Raw genomic sequence first — 21,093 nt, forward strand, 5'->3', positions numbered from 1 at the left:
ACCCATCCGGACCATTTAAATAAATATCTTAGATCAAGTCCAACGTCTACAAAATCTGTCAGAGAAGAATTCGGGCGGAAATAACAAAGCCGAGCAACCCATGAAGAGAGAAACTGTGTTTCTTAATATCACAGTCAGCTCAGAAGAAGCGGCACAGAAGCAGACAGTGATTGTATATCATGCGCTTGCGATTTATGTTCTTTGATTTATAATCTATGTTGTCTTCATTCCCTTTAAAAAGGAAAAGGGTTTCTTCATTTTAAAATAACATAGGAATTAATTGAAGCAATAATGCAGACTATGCACTCAGTGTCTGTTGCAAAGGGAAAAGTATAGGTCATACAAATGCATGAATTCAAGTACTAATTACAAATGATCATTTCATTTATCTTTGCAAATGAAATCAATGGAAATTAGGAACATTTGTCCATTTGGTAACTCTTTAGTTGGCACTTGGAAAACTGTGCTGGCAGCATAATTGGAATCTCGGCAAAAACAGAATATTTCAAGATCCAGATCATGCAACCAGATCACTTTTGTGTCATTCCAACCCATGGCATTGTCACAACTGGCTTCGACTTATGATCCAAAAACCAACTCTTTCAATGATCTTATTGGTGAGTCATATTCATGTACAACAGAGTCTCTCCATAAAGCCATTCCTGTTGATGGCGGGAAAGTAATTAGATACATAAAAATGTTAAAGTAAAAAACACATTAAAGTTGTTTTCCCTTCTCCATCTCTATGTCCCTAGTCGATAAGAGTAAGGGCATAGGTTAGTATAATATGAGTTAGATGGGGTGGAAAGACAACCTAGCCATGAAATTAAACCGACTGTTGCGGCAAAGAAGAAGTCCCGGCTGATACAGTTGAAACTGGAATGACAAACAATTGAGACACTTCATGATAAAAAAAATGCAACTGGAAATAAATTTTGCACATGTATATGATAAATTATATATTCCGCACATGTATAAGCATACAATATTCCCGTAACCATAAAAGAGCGTTCCCCAAGTAGAACCAGTGAACCTGCAAAGTCAGTTGAACCAACATGTAACAAGCATAAACAATTAATGCAATGAAAAATTAGCACAAGGTCAACCATAAAAGGATAACAATCAGAGATCAAAAGCTGATGAATTTAAAGTCAATTATAATTCACTCTAGTTAGTCTTTTACATTAATATTTTCTGGTTTCAATGTCGTGTGCATGTGGTCAGAATCATTTATTCAAATAAATTAATAAATAAAATTGAAAGAGTGCATTACCACATAAAATCACGAATGAATAGTGCACGTGGAATCATAAGTCCATTTCCAATCATAGCAAGCAACATTGAAAATGCTGATAGGCCTTTGATGTTATCAGGATTCAGGAAATTTGTCCACTGAAAAGGAAGCACAAATGTTAGTCAGATATGCATGTGAATTAATATCTTCAGAGCCTTAGACACAGAAGTTCGAATAAGTATTACCACTTGTGAAACTGGCATCCACATAAAAAGAAGAGTTGCCGTCCATCCAGAAATAGCTCCCACAAATTTGACACCTTCCTCTGAAAGTTTGCCCATATGTGCCTGCAACTCTTGGCAAATGCAACTTTAAAAGGGTGAAATTATACTGCCTATTTTTCTATATTCATTTGTAAAACAGAAACGCAAACAGTTCCCAAAGTAAGAGGGTTTAAAATACATAAAAGGTACTACAAGTCTTATTGCTGACCAATCTTTCATGATGAACATAAACAAGTTTAATCAAATCACTAGAACAGACAATATAAAAATATCATAGAGCAGCATATAGATCTTACCATAGTTACAGCCACTACAGCTAGAACAAATGCTATTGCCCCTGGCAAGATGCTATTGGGTATGTATGGGACAAATGTGGACCACATTATCTGTACTCAAATGGTTAAAAAAAGGTCAGAGGCTTGAATAAATAAATCAATGCTAAATAGCCAAAAGGAAAATAGAAATATATTATGCTGATCTGTAAACATATCATGTTTGAGTTTGTGCGTGCATCAGAACTTTTAAGTGTGAGCAGAAAACAGGGGACTGAGAGCTTACCTGGGGAAGCACTGAAAGTCCACCAACAGTAGTAAAATCTTCCCAAAATTGCCAGATTGTTGCATTGAGCATGCCATAGTAATTCAAAAAATTTAAAATGAGCCCAGCACCAATAACAACGGAAGTGGCCACAAAGTGAGGGAGAGGCATAGCTTCTGCCATTGCAAGTTGAGTGATAACCACATATATGGATACCACTCCTAGTGTTTGCACCACAACTGCCTCCTTTTCCTTTTTCTTGGCAAAGTAAGAAAGCAGTGAAAGGTTTCCAAGCAAACCGGTGAACATTCCCTGCATTTACAAGACTCCCTTAGGTTCCTAAAGTGACATCTTCTTTTGGCTCATTGCAAACAATGACAAAAGGAAATGCATCAAAATTTAAGATTATAAAAGTTCCATAAATAGAGGTCATAATCACTGCTCAGCAGAGGCTAGAAGGATCATCAATAATGTCAGTTATTCTGATGAGTCCACAAAAACAAATTACTCATTCAACTATTAGATATTCTATATCAAGACTCAAAACCACTAAAATTAAGCTAAGCCTTGTCTCACAAATAGAGATTCTTGTACCCTTTTTTTTCAACTAACTAAAAGCGGGGAAAACCATATACAGTACTGAACAACAAAGTCTAAACAACTCAGCATCTAATTTCTATCTTCCGATATTTTGCTTACCGTCTCACCCACACTTCTAAGCAGCAAATGATGTCAAATTCATTGTTTCATACTATCATGAAAGACATTGAAGTTCATGGGCTAGTGTAGATATTTTCCAAAGCAAAAAGGCAAGGAGATTTAGCTTCTTGCCCCCACTACAATTGATAAAAGGCTAGAAGCCCTCTCAAAATTTTCATCTGTTCTTTAACCCTAAAATTTTGGCTTCAAGATATCAGCAAAAATACTAGAAAAACAACAATTAAGAAACAAAAACATAAATGTTAAATGTTAAGTATACCACAAGAAATCTAACTGCAATTCTAGATTACCAGCCATGGTACAGCCAGAAGGGCAGTCTTATTCCCTGCCAGAAGATTGCACGCGTTGAGGATGATCTGAGGCAATTGAAGTAATAAAAATGGTATATTTGAAGCCCCGGCAAACTTTGCAGTCAATGAATCCCATTCCTCATAGCTCTTTGTACTCTTAAAATTCACTGATCCCTTTCAATTTCCACAACAAACACCAAAGGAATCATTAATACATTTTAACACAACTTACACAAGTTTCTACTAAACAAATTCAGCTCTATTAAGTTAACCTTTAAAACCCCAAATCCCTTCCAAATTTTTCCTCGGATTTCTCAACCTTATAATCCATGAAATTTTCAACAATCCACCACCTTCCAAAAAAAAAAAAAAAGTAGGGTCTTTAATGGACTGTGTTTTTCCTAAAAAAACAGAGGAAATATTAAATAAAGGAAATAAAAAAAAAAAACCTTCAAATTTTGATCTTTTTAACTTTTAGGCTGTGCAGAATTGAAATACACCTTTTGAATTAATCTGACATTTTATCAAACATCTTTGGATTCACTTTAATACTAATTTGGTAGCTCAAAAGTCAAAATTCAGTGATTAAAAAAACAACCACTAATAAATAACAGAAACAAAGTAAAAAAAACAGTTAATTTCATTCTCTTGTATAAAACTACACCAAAAAATTAAAAAAAAAAATTGAAACAAGATGACAATCACTTCACATTTGGTAAGCAGGCAAACAGAATCTTATTTTTCAATTAACTGTCAATAACTGCCACTCTTTTCATTTAAAAAATGAATTCTGAAATACCTTGTGAAACGGGCGAGGAACGTCCGAGTCAAGGGCACGAATCGGTCCGAGTCGGTGGGGGAGTGGAAGGAGCGAGTATTGACTAAGAGCCAACTCATTGAGCTTATTCTTACTCTCATTCAATTGCAAAGAGAAGGAGTTGGATGGCAATAAGCGTGAAGGGAAAGGGCAGTTTCGGAAAATCAAAGAAGAATGATCATTGGGAACCTTGGCAGCCAAAGGGAGAAACAAAGAATCAGCCATTGAAAGAAAAAAATTTGAAGATTGTTTTTATTGAATTTGAGAGAGTGGAATGAAGAATGAAAGTGTTTTTGTTGGGAGGGACAGGGATGATTAGGCAGTGTGGGACCTCGAGGTGACACGTGGAAAGATTATTTGACTGTGTCGGGATGCAAGGTTAGCATGTGAAGATATTTAATTAATGCCTTCCTACCATTTATTGAAACAAAAGGTTAGCCCAAATATCTACCAACAAAAAGGGTTGGCCCAACCCAAAAACGTTCTTGGATGTTTCAAGTACCTAACAAAATCAAACTCCCTAATACTGTTATTCCGGGTCGTTCAATGGAGCCTGGAAAGGAAAACCTTACCCGACCCGCCAAGTAGTAGCAAAACCCCAATCAAAGTCGGTTCTTCCCGCTTCCATGTAATTTGTAATTTCCCTTAATTTTCCCGGATCCTAGAAATCAAAACCCAACGTCGAATTTCCACCTTCTTTCGAAGCTTTTCTCTGGTTGAGTCATCCAGATACTAAGAAACTCTTTTTTTTTTTTTCTTACTATATGTTTTGCTTTAGATTTCGGGTTTTTACATCCAATTTTAACAACCTCCCAATTTGGGTCTCCTTTTTTTTTTTCTTTTATAAATTATGGGTTTTAATTATTTGTTGCTCTTTTTGCTTCAGATTTTGATGAAGCGAAGGAGAAGAAAATTTTTTTGTTTTGATAAAGAATGGATGAATATCAAGAGATGGAAAGGTTTGGGATGGAGAACGATTTCGAAGACGGGCAATGGATAAACGGCGAATTCTACTACAAAAAACGCAAAGAAAAGCGGACTCAGACAAAAGATGATGTTCTTTACGGCGTTTTTGCATCTGATACTGATTCCGAAGACGATGATTCTTCATCAAGGAAGAGAAGGAAGTTCGGTAAAAAGCCTGACTTGACCAAGCCTGTCAACTTTGTTTCTACAGGTACTGTAATGCCTCCCCAAGAAATTGATAAGAATTCTAAGGTAGAGAATGATAATAATGTTTCTGATGATAATGAGAATGATGGCAGGCCTGAATTGGGGTCTGGCGTAGGTTTAGGGTTTGGTGGAAATGATAGTTTGCATAAAAATGATGGTAATGATGGTGGTGATGAGGATGATGACCGTAGTTTTTTGCCTACTGCCTTTGGGAGGAAGATAAAGGAGGGGGCACAAAGGAGAGAGAAGCAAAGGGAGAGGTTGAGAATGGAGAAGAAAAGTTTTTGAGGGAGAAGGGATGTTGGAGGTCGGAACGGGGATGTTGGTGCATTCGAGAAGCATACGAAGGGTATTGGGATGAAGTTGCTTGAGAAAATGGGGTATAAAGGAGGTGGTCTTGGAAAGAATGAGCAAGGGATTGTTGCTCCTATTGAGGCAAAGATGAGGCCGAAGAATATGGGAATGGGGTTTAATGATTTTAAGGAGGCTAAATTGCCAGGGTTGCAGCAGTTGGAAGAGAAGAAGAGTGTGAGTCAGCATCCACTTGGGAGAGCAAAAGAAAGGCTTTGGTCGAAGAATGCAAAGGGAAGGAAGAAGGAGGAGTATATCACGGTCGAAGAGTTGTTAGCCAAGAAGCAAGAAGAGGCTGTTGAAGTTGTTCAGAAGGTGATTGATATGAGCGGGCCACAGGTTAGAGTTTTGACAAACTTGGAGAATCTAGGTGCAGAAGAGAAGGCAAGAGAGAATGATGTTCCGATGCCAGAGTTGCAGCATAACTTGAAGTTAATTGTTGAATTGGCTGAGCTTGATATTCAGAAGATTGAAGGAACGAAATAGAGGCAGCATTGAGCTTGCAAAAGGAGATGGCAAAGTTGGAGATTGAGGCTTCACGTCAGAAGCAACAGTTTGCTAATATGGAACAAATTGTTAGTGTGCTGGGCCAGATTGAGGAAGAGAACTCGTCTGGAAAGTTGACCTTGGAGTCTCTTTCAAAGAGTTTTAGGGATCTGCAGAGGAGTTATACTGATGATTACAAACTGTATAACTTGTCCTGCATTGCATGTTCATTTGCTTTGCCTCTGTTTATAAGAATGTTTCAAGGTTGGGATCCTCTTGAAAATCCATCTTATGGGATGGAGGTGATATCAGCATGGAAGGATGTATTGCAGAGAGAGGATAGTTATGACATTTGGGAGGATTTAACAACACCATATTCTCAGTTGATTTCAGAAGTTGTTTTGCCAGCTGTGAGAATATCTGGCATCAATACATGGGAGCCTAGGAACCCCGAACCAATGCTTGGATTTTTGGAATCATGGGAAAAGTTACTACCATCTTCTATTCTTCACACCATATTGGATACTGTAGTAATGCCAAAATTGTCTAGAGCAGTTGACTTATGGAACCCACGTAAGGAAACTGTTCCAATCCATGTTTGGGTACATCCATGGCTGCCGATGTTGGGACAGAAACTGGAGGGTTTGTATCAAACCATACGTATGAAGTTGAGTAATGTTCTTGATGCTTGGCACCCAAGTGATCCATCTGCTTATGCTATACTATCGCCTTGGAAGACTGTGTTTGATTCAGTGAGTTGGGAACAACTTATGCGTCAATATATAGTTCCAAAGTTGCAGATTGCTCTGCAGGAGTTCCAAATAAACCCTGCAGATCAGAAGCTTGATCAGTTTTATTGGGTTATGTCTTGGGCCTCTGCAATTCCTATTCATCTCATGGTGGATTTGATGGAGAAATTTTTCCTTTTAAAGTGGCTGCAGGTTTTATATCGTTGGTTGTGTTCAAAACCTGACTACGAGGAGATAAAAAATTGGTATATGGGTTGGAAGGGACTACTGCCACAGGAGCTTTTGGCAAATGCAAGTATCCGTAATCAACTTAATTGTGGTCTTGAGATGATGGTTCAGGCTACTGAACACGAATCGGAAGTGCAGCCTGGTTTGAGAGAGAATGTTGCATATCTTAAGGTGCGTGAGCAAAGGCATTTCGAGGCTCAGCAGAGAGCAGCCGCACACCTGCAGCAGCCTGCTGCATCTGGCCTGGGTACCACAGCCCAGATGGATGGTGTTCCTGAGATGAGTTTGAAGGAAGTAATTGAGGCCTATGCACAGCAACATGAGTTATTATTCAGGGCGAAGCCTGGCAGGACGCATAATGGTCAACAGATATATGGCTTCGGTAACATAAGTGTAATAGTTGATTCACTTAACCAGAAGGTTTATGCCCAAAAGGAGGATGGGTGGTCCCTTGTCTCGCTTGATGATTTGTTGAAAATGCACTATAATTCTCTTGCAAGGCAACGTTGAGTTTTAGGTAGTTATTAGAAGAGATGCTGCGGAGGAAAGCATTTTTTTAGCTTTAAACCATGCTTTGAAAGGAGGCTTGTGGTTTTGCTGGTTATGGGGGGTCAAATGCATTATGCATAAAATGTTTTGAGAACACAAGAGGTTAGTTCCTCCTTGATTTCGGTTATAGGAATTGGTTATACGGACTAATTTTTTTGACAATGCTTAATTTAAAGCAATAACTACACCAGTGTCTTCTGATCTTGTAAATATGTTATTACTAGTGAACATTGGTTCATTATTTTAAGAAGGCTTGCCTGGGTCTCAACTTTTGTTATGTATCAATGACCTCCCACCTTGTATGTCTGGTTTTTGAAGAAGCAAAGCCTGCTCTCAATGCACTTAGCTGGCTAGGTTGAATGGTTTCTGTTTAAGCCTTTTTTTTTTGGACATTCCTCGGGATATCACAGCATCTTATCAAGTAGATGTTGAGGAGCACAATGGAATGTTGAGTGTAATCTCTACTGGAGGATGAACCTGGCTTTGATCACTAGCAATAAAGACATGACTTCTCAGCTGGAGCAGGAGGTTATGCTTCTTGCTTCAAATCTTTCTTCAAATGCAAATCTTCACCACACACTGTTTTTTCTTCTTTTTATTATTATTTTTTTTTTCTGAAGGATTCATCTGAGATCTGGCTTGTCGAGATTTGGAATGGTGGAGATCTTTTAATCTTATCCCTATACCTGATATTTGATGAGAATTGGATTCCCATATTATGAGGCTGCCTGATAGCTGCAAATTTTAAGATAATTTGTTTTCAAATACAGAATCCAGAACTTCTGAAAATAAAAAACAAGAACAAAGTTCGACGCTGGTAATCGAAAATGGTCGTCATCATTCTCAATCAACTGATGTCTTGGGTTGAGAACTATTAGACTTCATCCTCTTTCCGCGTAGATGAAATAACATTTTACAATGGAATCGTTAGATTTTTTCCTTTGTTTTGTTTTGAGCACTGAATTGAGGTTTACCATTCCCAGTGAAGTTTTTCATTCTTTAAATAAATAAAATAGAAAAATAGAGTTTCCTTTTCCCATCTATTTTTTCATCTATAAAAAGTTGGAAACTATTGATTTTATAAAGATGATTGTAGCTTAGGAATAGGAGAAATATTACAGGAAAAGGAGAGAGATTATAAGTATTAATGTTGGGATTTGAACTTTAAATGTTATCTTTTAAAGATAATTTTTTAAATTAAAAACAGTTTCCTTTTTCCCATTGATTTTTTCATCTATAGAAAGTTGTAAACTATTGATTTTTTTTTTTTTTTTTATAAAGATGATCCTAGTTTAGGAATAAAAGAAAGATTACTTGTATTTAGATTTAAATGTTAAATCTATTAGATGTCAACTCTCAAAATAAAAGTATGAGCTAATTGAAAGGAGTCTTGGGTTCATGAAATTCGGTTGATGAAAACTTATGATTTCATGTGCCTGTTATGAATGAAAATTCTTCATCGATCCTTTCAGCTTTAGAAGTAATCTGATCATGTAAAAAAACATGGTATTTCTACTACAATGTAGAAACTAAGCATTCATCAAATGTACAAAGGATACCGCAATCTAAGAGAGAGGAAAGATGCACAATCAGAAAGAAGACCAAGGAAAACAAAAATAACCACTTATATATATATATATATATATATATATATAGACTACATTAGGAAGCACAAAAAAGTTGCATCCTGGATTTCATTTTGTCACCTTTAATAAGAGGGTTTTCTTTAGCTAAAACTTGACGATCAGCCTTCTTGAAATCATAGTTGCATGAATGTTCCAGTGGTATCGGTGAACCTGACAGAAAACTTTCCCACACCGACATGTTAAAACCCATCAAACTAAGCTTCTTATTACAAACACCCATTACCGGGCTTTATTGGAGTAGAAACCGATGTAGAATCAACAGGAACAGAAGGGTGTGATGCAGCTGAACCTGTATCTTTTGTTTTGACCAAGTTAGAAGCTCATGTTTTAGCTGCTCCAATTTGTAACACTTGGAGCATAAATTCTTGGTCTCCATCGAACCATAGAAGCCACAACCATTTGCACATAAAGGAGTAGCACTCACCATCTTTCTTCTTCTTTGCCTTCTTGATCTTGGTTAATGCTAGAAAATTGAGAGAGAACTTTGATATTTTTGTTGTATAGTAATATGGCTGATTAGAGTTCTCGGTTTTTGTCTAGAATAGACTATAGAGATTATAGAGAATTTCTAGAAAGGCTTTTCGAGTCTATAATCTTATTATTGGGTTTTTAGTTTTTACTCAACCGCCTAGAAGCCATCGGTGACTCGAAATTTCTATACGTTTCTTCCTGTCTTGTTGAGGTGGCCAAATGGTTGACATGGATTATTATGTCTACTGTTGCATAGCATGATCACCATTTTTAGGCTTTTCCTAGTTGTTTTCTAAATCGTTACAAAGCTAAATTGCAATCTTTAAAAACCAGGGTTCATAGAATCCATAATAAAAGGTAGAATATCTATGTATAACACATAATATGTTTGGTCAAGTTCGACTCAATTTGATAATTTTAAATTTTGTCAAATTTGATTAATCATATTTATTCAGATTTTTTTTAGTTTACTTAATAGTATTATATATATTTATAATCTAAATTATATAATATAAATATAAAATAATATATTATATTATATAATTTGAGTGCAATTAAATTTTAATATTAAAATTGAAATTCACTCTACTTTTTAAATAAGTTTCATTTTTTGTTCACATACATTTAACAAACTCGATATTTTTTTCGAATAATTTCTAATATTGAATAAACTTTTGAGTTTGGACAAATAATAACATCCTTTAACAATTCTATGATCAAGTCAACCATCTACACGTCAACTAACAAAAAAAATATATGGATTTTATTAATATAACAATTAAATATCATGATTTCATCCAAATATAAGTAATTAATATTGGTAATTATTTCTCAAATGAAAAAGTCCTATATATAACTCCTTGCGGTTGACGAAATCCAATTCCAAGGGCATGAACACAAGGCGAGCCTATATATATGAAGCAAGTAACTCTAATAACATTCACCTACAAATATTTCACGAGCAAAAAAAAAAAAAAAAAATGCAGAAACTACGAAATGGGTGACAGTAATCTTCCTCTATGTGCAGAAGGTTGCGGCTTCTTTGGTTCGATGGAAACCAAGAATTTATGCTCCAAGTGTTACAAAGATTTTCTCAAAGAATCATTGGTTTCTGAGTTTGAAGCCAAAGTGAAAGTTTCTACTACTACTTCGACTGCACCAAAGCCTCCTGTTTCAGTCGATTCTTCATCTGTTTCTACTCCACCAAAACCAAAGAACAGATGTGAATGCTGTAACAAGAAGATTGGTTTGACGGGATTTTCATGTCGCTGCGGGAAAGTTTTGGGCGGGATTCATCGTTATCCCAAGGAACATTCATGCAACTTTGATTTCAAGACAGCTGATCGCCTTATTTTGGCTAAACAAAACCCTGTTATGAAGGCTGACAAACTAGAATCAAGGATTTGATATTTTTTTTTTTTCCTTTTTCAACATTAGTTTGCTATGCTTTGTTTCTTGTTGACCAAGGATTTCAAGTTTTTATATTGTATTCTTGCTTTTAATTTGTTTTATTAGAAGGATTTTTTTTTCTTTTTCAACATTAGTTTGTCATGCTTTGTTTCTTGTTGACCAAGGATTTCAAGTTTTTAAATTGTATTCTTGCTTTCAAATTGTTTTATACTTTGATGCATGGTTTAGGGTTATTTTGATTGCTTTCAAGTTTTCATTACATGCAAAACATAAACTGTAAGCTCAACAATTCCTACATTAAAATATTGTAAATATTCAATGAAATATAAGCTCAACATCTGCATTGAAACTACTTGTTTATCATCATTACTACAGAAAAAATTTTATGCAAAACCAGTTATTTTGTCTCCATAAATATAATAAATAAATAAAAATATTTTGCTCCAACTAACAAGATCTTGATCAGTTTGTTGTAACTCAAAACTCATGATATAGGAAGTTTAGGGTCACGAGGCCCTTACCCTGACCTTCTATAGTTACTGTTGATAGGAAAAATAATTCGCAGATACAATTTTTCCTTTTTCTGTATATATACAGTCATTTTTACCATGTGAATCTTGAAGGATACAAAATCAATGTTTCACTAGCATAGCCTCCAATTTTTTCTTCCTTGCCGCGTGTTTTAGTTTCTCTAGTGCGACAAGTCCAACTTGCCTAACTCTTTCTCTGGACAAACCTATGCTGAAGAATTAACAAAAGAAAAAATCAAACCAACTTGAAAATGAAATGAAATTTACATGTGAAATGAAACCAAAGAAAACTATCTCCGGAAAGCGACTGTTGATGCTAACAGATTCAACAAAGAACATGCATGGGTAAAACATCTGTAGATATGAACAAACATGTTCATTTTCTTCCGTTGGTTTCTTTTCCTTCTTTTCTTTTTCCCATATTTAATTATATTGTTATTTTTTACTGCCATCCGAATGATTTAGGGAATAAATATCTATGATATTTGATTTGTTAACGACAGAGACATCAAGGTGATCTGAATAGTAAAACAACTTAAACTTTACACTCAATATCATACATGTTGTTTTAATTACCAATTGTCGCTAATAAATAAGACAATTATACATAAGCTCACCGTTTACTGATGTCCTCCCATGTAAGACTTTCCTCATCTAGACCATAATAAAGGCGTATAATCTGCCTTTCTCGTTCTCCAAGAGTTACAGTGATGAGTCTGTTCACTTCATCCTGTAAACATAACATCCGAGAGGATTATGTTTGCTTTGAATAGAACACGAACACAACATCAAAAGTTGCATGCACAACCAAGGAACAGTTAAAGTAAGCTAGAAGTAGCACATTTACAAATTATTATATCACAAAATTGATCTCAAATATCTCTCTTCACTCCAACAGACAGGTTTTGTTTCTAGACAAACCTCAAACCATCTACACATGACCATTTAGATCGATTATAGTTTTTCTAGTTTAGTCTATCCAAATCCAAGTTGCTTCTGCTTTTAACCCACTTGGGCCCTTTCCAACCAGAAATTGTCTCTTCAATCGGTATTGACACTCATATTAAGAGGAAGATTTGAAGTAACATTATAGGTGATAAGAATAGGTCTACAGTATGAGAAAACTGAGTCAAAGGCTCTGGTGGTTGAGCTTAAAAGACCCAGATAGATGTGTGATCTAGAGACTAAACAGAATGAAATATAAAGCACTATTAATATTGAATGAGTTGCATTGCCATCCCTAGGTGAACCTTAATTTGTCAACAGAAAAAATTACGAGCCTTTCATTAGATTATTTATTAAAATATTGCTTTCTTTAGTCTTCAGTATGTTAGCTAAATTATTCATCTTACCTTAAGAGCCCACTCATCTACTCCATGCCATGGAATGTTTTCTACATGGTTATCTGCAATGTACTAAAAAGATAAAAGGAAAATGGGTTAATAGTAGATAACAGGAAAGAAGCATAGAGGGAATTGAAATTCTGTTGAGTCGATTCATATAAACAGGAGCTTACACTATGATGAGTCTCCCCGGGAAGACCATTCAAAGAGGGGAATGCATCCCTGTCAAGGGAGAAGACCTTACTGACTGCCTGCATTTAATGACAATGTAGTATGAGGACGGAAAAAGTAACTGCAATAGTTCACCAGAAAGTAACTTTCAAACAAAAAGTACCTCCGTAGCATTCCTAACTTTCGTCTGAGACATGTTCAGACTTTCGGCAATCCTCTGAAATATAATAGAATCAAAATAATTAATGAAACTTAAAGAGTAAAGTTCAGACACAGAAATTAAACATCCAAATTTATGTTGAAATATATTGATTGGTTCGACTAATTGAAATTCACCGAAATTTAATCCTGTGCAGTTCAAATCAAATGAATGAAATTACATTATTTTTATAGAAGTAATAGAAGCCACTTACATCAATAGTTGGTGTTATTCTTTTCCCTTCCAGTCTATTTTTTGCATTTCGGATTAGTCCTAATCTTTCATGCAAATGCATTGGCAATCTTAATGTTCTTGAGTTCTCAACTAATGCTCTAGAAACACCCTGAGATAAAGTGTGAAATGTGTCAGATTTTGTACAATCATAATAAGATAAAAACAAATTTAAAAGTAATATAAAGTACAAAACAAGACAGAAACTTGACAATTAATTATATTGTAAGAGGAATTAGTCAGGGAATTTTTGTGAGTAGATTTTTGTCTCATGATAAATCCTGGGTGGCTGAGGCTCCCACATTGAGGGAAACCTATTTCCTTAAGCTTGTGACTTACATATCACCAAGGAAAGACCAAGATAAGAAGTGAAAGACCGGGCAGAATAACAATAACAGAAAAATGGATTGCTCTTTTCTTATTTCAGAAGCTGATGCAACCAATGGTAAAAAACAAAGCTTCTGCATAGAAAGGATTAGGCTACCAAGCATTACGGTTGACAAGTTCACGGCCCTCGCTCTTTCAGGAATGACAAGAATAAATTTGGAAACTTTCATTTAGTTCAAATTAATATCGTGAAGATGACGTAGAACACAGAAATTAATCAATTGTACACAATAAGATCTATTTTTAATGTGCACAATGTTTCTCCAGAAACACAGATTAAATTACCTGACGTATCCACCAGTACACATAAGTTGAAATTTTATATCCCTTTGAAGAATCAAATTTTTCAATGCCACGCAAAAGTCCAATCAAACCACCCTACACATGAAAAAAAAATGTTTATCATGCAGTAAAAATCAACAATTCAATAAAATATCACTAGATTATCTTATCATGTATTTAAGGCAGTCAATCTAGTAAATTACCTGAATAAGATCAGACATTTCAGCACCCATGTTATCATATCTTTTAGCAATCGACATAACCAAACGAACATTGCTCATTGCCAGTTTTTCTCTTGCCAAAGAACATTCAATTAACTTTGACCGTAACTCAGCACGAGAAATCTTCAAGGAAGCTGCAAGTTGTTCATCAGATGGCTCACACCCCAATCTCTCCTTCAATCTAGAATTTCAGCACAACAATTAGAAATAAATTTCAAGAATTTAATGATTTTCTGAATTAGAATGATTCATCTAATACACATCAGATATCATTACCTTAATCTCTGCTTCTCCAAGGAAAGTCCAGCTTTAATTTTCTTTGACAAGCGCACAACTTCTGCATGGCTGAGCAAATCTTCACTTACTACACCCTTCACATAACCCTTCAAACGACTTTGAAGCAGCTCTGGACTGATCAAGGATCTTAGCTGCTTAGCATTAGGTTGTATCATTGATTTATTTTGATTCAGAATTTTCCTCTTGGTATTGAATCTCCGTTGCCGAGCAGACACCCCAGAACAAGTAACAGGTATTTTCTTGTAGGTTTTTCTACATGGTGATTCAGTGAACACTGTCCTCTCAAAAGAAAGAGTCCATTGCTTTTCCAGCATAGACTTCTGAAGCAAAAGAAGAGCCTCCACAGAGTAGTCAAGATCATGGTTTTCTTCTTCTAAGTCATTGGATCCCCGAAACCAGGGCTCTGCAGTTGAAATACCGGAGGTAGTATCCACATGCTCTTTAAAAGCTTTAATTGACTGAGTAGGCCGATTGGATGATGGAAGACTTTGACTACAATTTGATGATTTTTTTGCAACTATTAAACTTTTTGTGTAAGAAGTTTGATACTGCGAAGATCCGTAATCACTGGCATATGAGTGCTTCTCTATGATATCAGAATAAGAAAAGGAAGAACTCAAGAGTCTCTTTCCAGTGCTAAGACCAATCACAGCAGCTGTGGCCATCATACCGATTCTTCTCACGTTGGTACAATTACCATCACACAACTTAACAAGCTTATCGATTTAAAAAAAATTTATATAATTCTTCAACTGCATATTATGTAGGTGACTAGGCTAAACAAAATTGCTCTCTTGTAAGTTAAATCTCCTTCACGACACTCTGTTATAGAAAGGGTAAAAAATGTCAAGATTATTTCTTTTAAATACATCAAAATATATGACAATGGGAATAATAGAATTCTTTTTTCCCAATAAGTAACATAAGGTTTTATCTAATTCAAGTAGATTGCAGAAAGATGTAGCTCATGATGGTTTGGCCGAAAGAAAATTTCATAAAATCAAACCACGTTTAAGAGAATATCTGAGCATGTGGCAGACAGAAATGCTAAAGAGGATCATATTTACGTATTTTAAAGCTTTAAATGACTGATTCTTCAAGATTTGAAACCAGTTAATAATAAAGAAATTGGAAAGTCAAATAGAAAACAGAAAAGACAAAACTAATTCATTCGTCTTTTTTAATCTTCTTACCAAAACTTTTAACTCATATTTTCAAGCTCGTAAACCATCTCATCTTCTAGAAAAAGCCACAAACTTGGATGGTAGTGTTATCACTCTCCAAAACAAAGAATCTCAAACTTTAAGCAGAAGCCAATTTTTTTTTTCACTAAATTGAATAAATGATCACGAAGTCCTGTCATTTTGAAAAGGTTGGTCTTCATATTCATCAAACATACTAGCAAAGCTATAGCAGCAAAAAATGGAACAAATTCCCATTTCTTTTACCTTACATTCTGTCCTTTCACTTGTTTATGAACAAAAAAATAAGAATACAACAAAATTTCAACAAACCATTTCCATCTAATAGGAAAAAAAAAAAAAGAAAGAGAAACATGAACATTTAATCCAAAGAAACTTAGAGGAAAGAGCAAGTAGTGTAAAGGGTAATGACCAAGCTTACCTTAAAAAACTGCCAGCTATAAGATAAAAGAAGGAGATGAAACAACCAAGAGGATGAAATATAAAAAACCTAGGACAGTTTGCAAAACAAGAGGTTGTAAGAGTTGGAACCTCTCTTCCACAGTCTTTTACAACCTCCTCTATTTTTCTTTTTTTTTATTTTTTTTCTTAAAAAAAATCAAAACTTGCTTTTGGGATTGATGATTTTGGTTCTATTTATTTATTTATGGTTATGTTCTTCGTTTTGATGATAGATGGTTGTGTAGGATATGATTTTTATGATAAAATGAAGAAAAAAGAGTGCCAAATGTGCATAAAGGATATTGAGAAGAGCGATTTCATTGGCTATAACAGATATTGGGTTTCTTTGAGTGGTGCATAGCTTGCCATTTTGCTCCTCTTTTCTCTCTCCCTTTCAAGTTTTTTTCATTTTTTTTAAAAAATGGGTCTTTCCTCTCTGTTTTTCTTATTTTTAAAAAAAAATTTTTCTTAGTTTAATATCTTTGATATATTGGGAGATGGGTTTGGCCACCACACACCACCAACAAACCAACTGGAAATCTGGGCAAAAATCGACCACGCTGGGTCCCACCTTCCACGTCACTCATCCATTCCTGGTCCTGCCTTGTTGCTGCCCGCTTGGGGCTCATAAAATCCAACAATCAGGACCGTGAGCTTCCTGACTTGTTATTTAACGATTAAATGAAAGTTTGACTTTTGTTAAACGTACTTTGTAATGATTTTTGTTATTAAATTTTTTGTTTTGCAAATTAGTATTATGCTATTTTCATTCAAATAAGTAAATTTTTAAAGTGGTTTAAGAATAAAATTGTAAAAATTATTACATTCATTTATAAAAATTGTAAAAGCTATTACATTCATTTATAAAAATTGTAAAAGCTATTACATTCATTTATAAAATGATAATCTACAATATAGTTAACAGAAAACTAGTAATCTTTTTTACAAAAATAAAGGTCATTCTATTAAAGAAAATAAAATCCTCTTTTAGTATCACACTCATATTGAATAAAAACAAGCCATCTGCTAGTACTACATTCTTATTGAACAAAAACAAGCCACCAATTTATAAGGCCAGTACAAAATGCATAATAAAAACCTTATACATCACACAAACTTATACATTAAAATAAAATACATATACATCACATCACTTTATAATACAAAAAAATCAAATAGCATACATTCAATGCATTTGCTTAGACTAACACATATCAACCTTTTTCAAATTGCACCCAAACACCTTGACTACTAGTTGCTTGGTTGCTTGGTTGTTAACTACTGGGTTATTAGTTGTTTGACTACTAACATTTGGATTGTTAGATGCTTAAAAATTAATAAATTGACCATCGGCATAGATTAAAGTACTACTCTAACCCTTTTCTTTGATTGGAACAACTTTAGCCTTAACATAACCTTTTCCTCTACCAATATTTCTAGCATAATTTTTTTTTTGAACCCACATCACCTTTTCCTCTGCTAACATTTTTAGCCTCACTTTGTCTAACATTTCCAACAGATTAACAACCCATACCAAATGCTTTTCCTCTTAAACTTCTACCAACACCCATTCCTCTAGTAATACTTGATTGTAACTCAATTCCAACAGCAACATTAGTGACAGGTCTTCTTTTGGATCTACTTCTAGTTGTACTATTATTTATTCTTGTGAAAGATGCAAAATTTATCCTTTGAAAACCCTAAAAAATATACCTCATTCATGTTCAGTTTAATATATTAAAATCAATTTAATTTAAAGAAGCTAATTACTTGAGGATTGGTAGACTGAGAAGAAACTTTGTTCAATCCCTTCAACTTTATCCTTTTTTGCCATGGGGTCTCTCCAACCACCGATGCCTTGCAATATCTAACGTTATGTCCAACTTGACTATAGTTACCACATCTAATTGACTTGTTCTTTTGTGACATTTTGTAATGATTTTGTGGTTCATCAAGTGCTCTTTTTCTTAACTTTTTTAGTCTGCCTAGTGGTCTATATATGATTGAAGGTGTAAGAGTAGGGTTACTGCTTATAATCCATTCATGTTATCCTAGACTAAGATTAATAATGGCAACGTATATAGCCATGTATGTCTCCTTAGAATAACAAGAATGGACATAGGATTCTAGTTTCTCCCTATTACAGTAAATAGCATAAATAACATGTTTATAGGAGATTCTAATCAAATCCCAAACCTTGCAAGTGTAACTTTTTTCAGCCAAATTCATAACACAAGAGGTTGTACCACATTTAACTTTGTATATAAACTTATCAACAGGAACAAAAAAAGTAAGTAAAAAAGTCCTTTTTAATCTGCTTAAGTTTGTTTTAAATATCTAGACATAAATGACCATTATAAAATTCCATACCGACCTTTTTAAAATGAAATCTTTTCATCAATTTTTTCCTTATCCATTCTAACATGCTAAGGATGGGCAAATCCATAACTTTCAATATATAAGCATTAAAAAATTCACCAAGATTATTCACCACTAAACGGTCTTTGTTTTAGAGCTAAAATGAGACCTTGCCCAAGTTTTTAGATTTAAACTACTCACCCAAGCATGTGCTACCCCTATTCTGTCAAGCTCTTTCAACACCAATATAGCTTTCTTTCATTCTTTCATTGACCCCAAACTTCTTGCCTTTCCAAGAGCTTTTTTGTACATTTTTCCCTTAAAATAAAGCTTGAAATTTGTATACAAATACCTCAAATAGAACATATGCTCAACTTAAGGGTACACTTTTTCAAAACGTTTGGTCTAAACCTTATAAAAAAAATAGATTAATGCCTTTTATTGATCAGGTATAAATACTATATACAAAAAGTAATTACAATAACAATTAATACTTTTTGTTGGTAAGATATAAACTCTAATCTTAGTTCAGTGAAACTCTTAAGTTTTTTATATAGCAAATGCAGGAATTAAGACCAAGTTTCTTTATTTTTTTGTTCAATAACTGCATAACAAAAAAGAAAGATGTTGTTATTCACATTTCTAGTAACATCACTTAGTAACTATTGTCCAAAATGACATTTTAAGTGACAATCATCCAATCCTATAAACCTTCTATATCTAGCCATGAATCTTTTTTTTTTTTTGTGCATTGAACATGATGAATATAATTTCAAATCTAGGAATAAAGGATTTAAAAACACCAGCAGCTACATCAAAGCACTAACTTTCCATTTTCATCAACGTAGAACTGCCAAAATTGGTGTCTTGAATAATGTCACAATAATCAAACAACTTTGAATACTATAACTTGTTATCCTCTTTTATCATTTTCGTTAGCTTTTCTCTTAGCTCTATATACTTAAGGGAAACTAACTTCAAGCTTTAATTCTTTGAAAATCTTTCTCACTATCTTTGTGATTTTTCAATTTAGGTTATCCTTCAAATCATCAAAAAACTTTTCAGCTAAATAAGATGCAGTGACTTAATGAATTTTAAACTCTTTTGAGTAAGTATGCTTTGGTTGAAAAATCTTTATTTGAAAAGCACAATATTCTCTCAGCCTAGATGTATATATTTTCCATCCATAGTCCTTCACACAAACAACAATAATTTTATCTCCATCATTCCTTCTAAACTTATAGTCATAACCTCTACAAACATAGTACTCCTTCAATGCCTTTCTATAAATAGTTTCATTAATAAACTTCAATCCAACCTTTAACTACAGAGTCTTCATATCAACATTTTCATTAAACATTGTCTAATGGTCTACTTCTTCATTAGATCCATGAACATTATATAGATCACCATCATCTATCACTACATCATCCTCTAAAACAATGTTTTCAATTAACCTCCCTAGAATAGGTTATCCAATATTAGATCTTTTTGTTTTCTTAGAACCACCAACTCCATTATCTTCAAATATATCATTAACCTCTATTTGTTCATCAAAGCAGCTAGGATCATTACTAGAAAAACTATCACTATCACATTCACTGCTTGCATGATAGTCATTATCATCCTCATCATTGTTTTCACCATCTTTTTCTTCCTTATTTTTAACATATTTGTCAATATTTTGAGCATCAATTTTAGCCTCATTTGCATCACTATCTTCTGCTAAATTAGCAATACCATCATCAACCTCATTTGCATCATTGTTTTCTGCTTCATTATAAGTACTATCATAAACCTTATTAGCACCAATATTTTTTGCCAAATTAGCAATATTATTTCCACCATTGTTTTATGCCAAATTAGCAGTATCATTTTCACCATTATTTTTAGTATTATCTTTAGCTGCAAATTCTTGAGTAGACCTCTTTATTTGTACTTTCTTTTCATTTCCAAATGGTGTATATAGACATATAACAAAAAAATAAGGTTCATTTGTTACAACATATATTGGAATGGTTTTTTTTTTTTTTATGATAAAGAATTATAGGTACATGTACATCTAAATGAATATCTTTCAACCTTTCATCAAATAATAGCCTAGGAATACAATAAAACATGTCAATAGTACTCCCATACCCTAATTTAATAACTCAATCTTGCAGTTGAAAAAATGACAACTTATCTAAAGGATAATTATCCATCCATGCTACATCACCTCCTACTCAAACTTTTTTTAAGAATTTGCATAAATGACCTATCCTGATAAAACTCAATAGTTTTGTTGGCATTCCACATCTATAGCAAAATAAAATTTTAATTTTTTAGTGAAATTATGATTGATTTTGATATGAGGTTAAGCATAACAAATTGATTCAGATATGACATTAATAACATTTCAAATTTTCAAAAACCTTGAATTGATTCTAATATGAAGCTTAGTATAAAAAATTCCTAAATATTTTTAACAAAACTTGCTAACCATA

General features: G+C 34.0%; 3 protein-coding genes and 2 pseudogenes across 5 annotated transcripts; 3 read left to right on the forward strand and 2 right to left on the reverse strand.

Annotated features, from left to right (window-relative positions):
* Positions 1 to 240: 240 nt before the first annotated feature.
* Positions 241 to 4,153, reverse strand: LOC111277757 (maltose excess protein 1, chloroplastic-like). Of its 3 annotated transcripts, XM_022864173.2 has the most exons (9): positions 3,865 to 4,153; positions 3,066 to 3,239; positions 2,077 to 2,367; positions 1,815 to 1,904; positions 1,480 to 1,581; positions 1,274 to 1,392; positions 971 to 1,033; positions 815 to 876; positions 241 to 662 (listed from the first exon to the last, which is right to left on the reverse strand). In XM_022864173.2, the coding sequence occupies exons 1-9, from the start codon at positions 4,105 to 4,107 to the stop codon at positions 580 to 582; spliced, it is 1,227 nt and encodes a 408-aa protein (XP_022719908.1). In that variant the 5' UTR covers positions 4,108 to 4,153; the 3' UTR covers positions 241 to 579. The 3 variants fall into 3 exon arrangements, with proteins under 3 accessions (XP_022719908.1, XP_022719909.1, XP_022719912.1); XM_022864174.2 differs by lacking the exon at positions 971 to 1,033 and having other exon boundaries at positions 430 to 662; XM_022864177.2 differs by lacking the exons at positions 815 to 876; positions 971 to 1,033 and having other exon boundaries at positions 479 to 662.
* Positions 4,154 to 5,350: 1,197 nt separating this feature from the next.
* Positions 5,351 to 5,892, forward strand: LOC149518100 (septin and tuftelin-interacting protein 1 homolog 1 pseudogene; annotated as a pseudogene).
* Positions 5,893 to 5,918: 26 nt separating this feature from the next.
* LOC111276934 (septin and tuftelin-interacting protein 1 homolog 1 pseudogene) lies at positions 5,919 to 8,137 on the forward strand (annotated as a pseudogene).
* Positions 8,138 to 10,337: 2,200 nt separating this feature from the next.
* LOC111277444 (putative zinc finger A20 and AN1 domain-containing stress-associated protein 8) lies at positions 10,338 to 11,061 on the forward strand. The gene has a single exon (XM_022863891.2). The coding sequence runs from the start codon at positions 10,451 to 10,453 to the stop codon at positions 10,940 to 10,942; it is 492 nt and encodes a 163-aa protein (XP_022719626.2). The 5' UTR covers positions 10,338 to 10,450; the 3' UTR covers positions 10,943 to 11,061.
* A 183-nt stretch (positions 11,062 to 11,244) lies between these two features.
* Positions 11,245 to 16,477, reverse strand: LOC111277758 (RNA polymerase sigma factor sigA-like). The gene is made up of 10 exons (XM_022864178.2): positions 16,230 to 16,477; positions 14,586 to 15,428; positions 14,292 to 14,490; positions 14,092 to 14,184; positions 13,403 to 13,531; positions 13,153 to 13,206; positions 12,992 to 13,069; positions 12,828 to 12,890; positions 12,093 to 12,205; positions 11,245 to 11,686 (listed from the first exon to the last, which is right to left on the reverse strand). Exons 2-10 carry the CDS (start codon positions 15,272 to 15,274, stop codon positions 11,578 to 11,580), a joined length of 1,527 nt encoding a protein of 508 aa, XP_022719913.1. The 5' UTR covers positions 15,275 to 15,428; positions 16,230 to 16,477; the 3' UTR covers positions 11,245 to 11,577.
* Positions 16,478 to 21,093: the final 4,616 nt, after the last annotated feature.

Source organism: Durio zibethinus, chromosome 7, assembly GCF_047325235.1.
Source record: "Durio zibethinus cultivar Kanyao isolate XHJ-2024 chromosome 7, ASM4732523v1, whole genome shotgun sequence".
NCBI classification, from domain to species: Eukaryota; Viridiplantae; Streptophyta; class Magnoliopsida; order Malvales; family Malvaceae; genus Durio; species Durio zibethinus.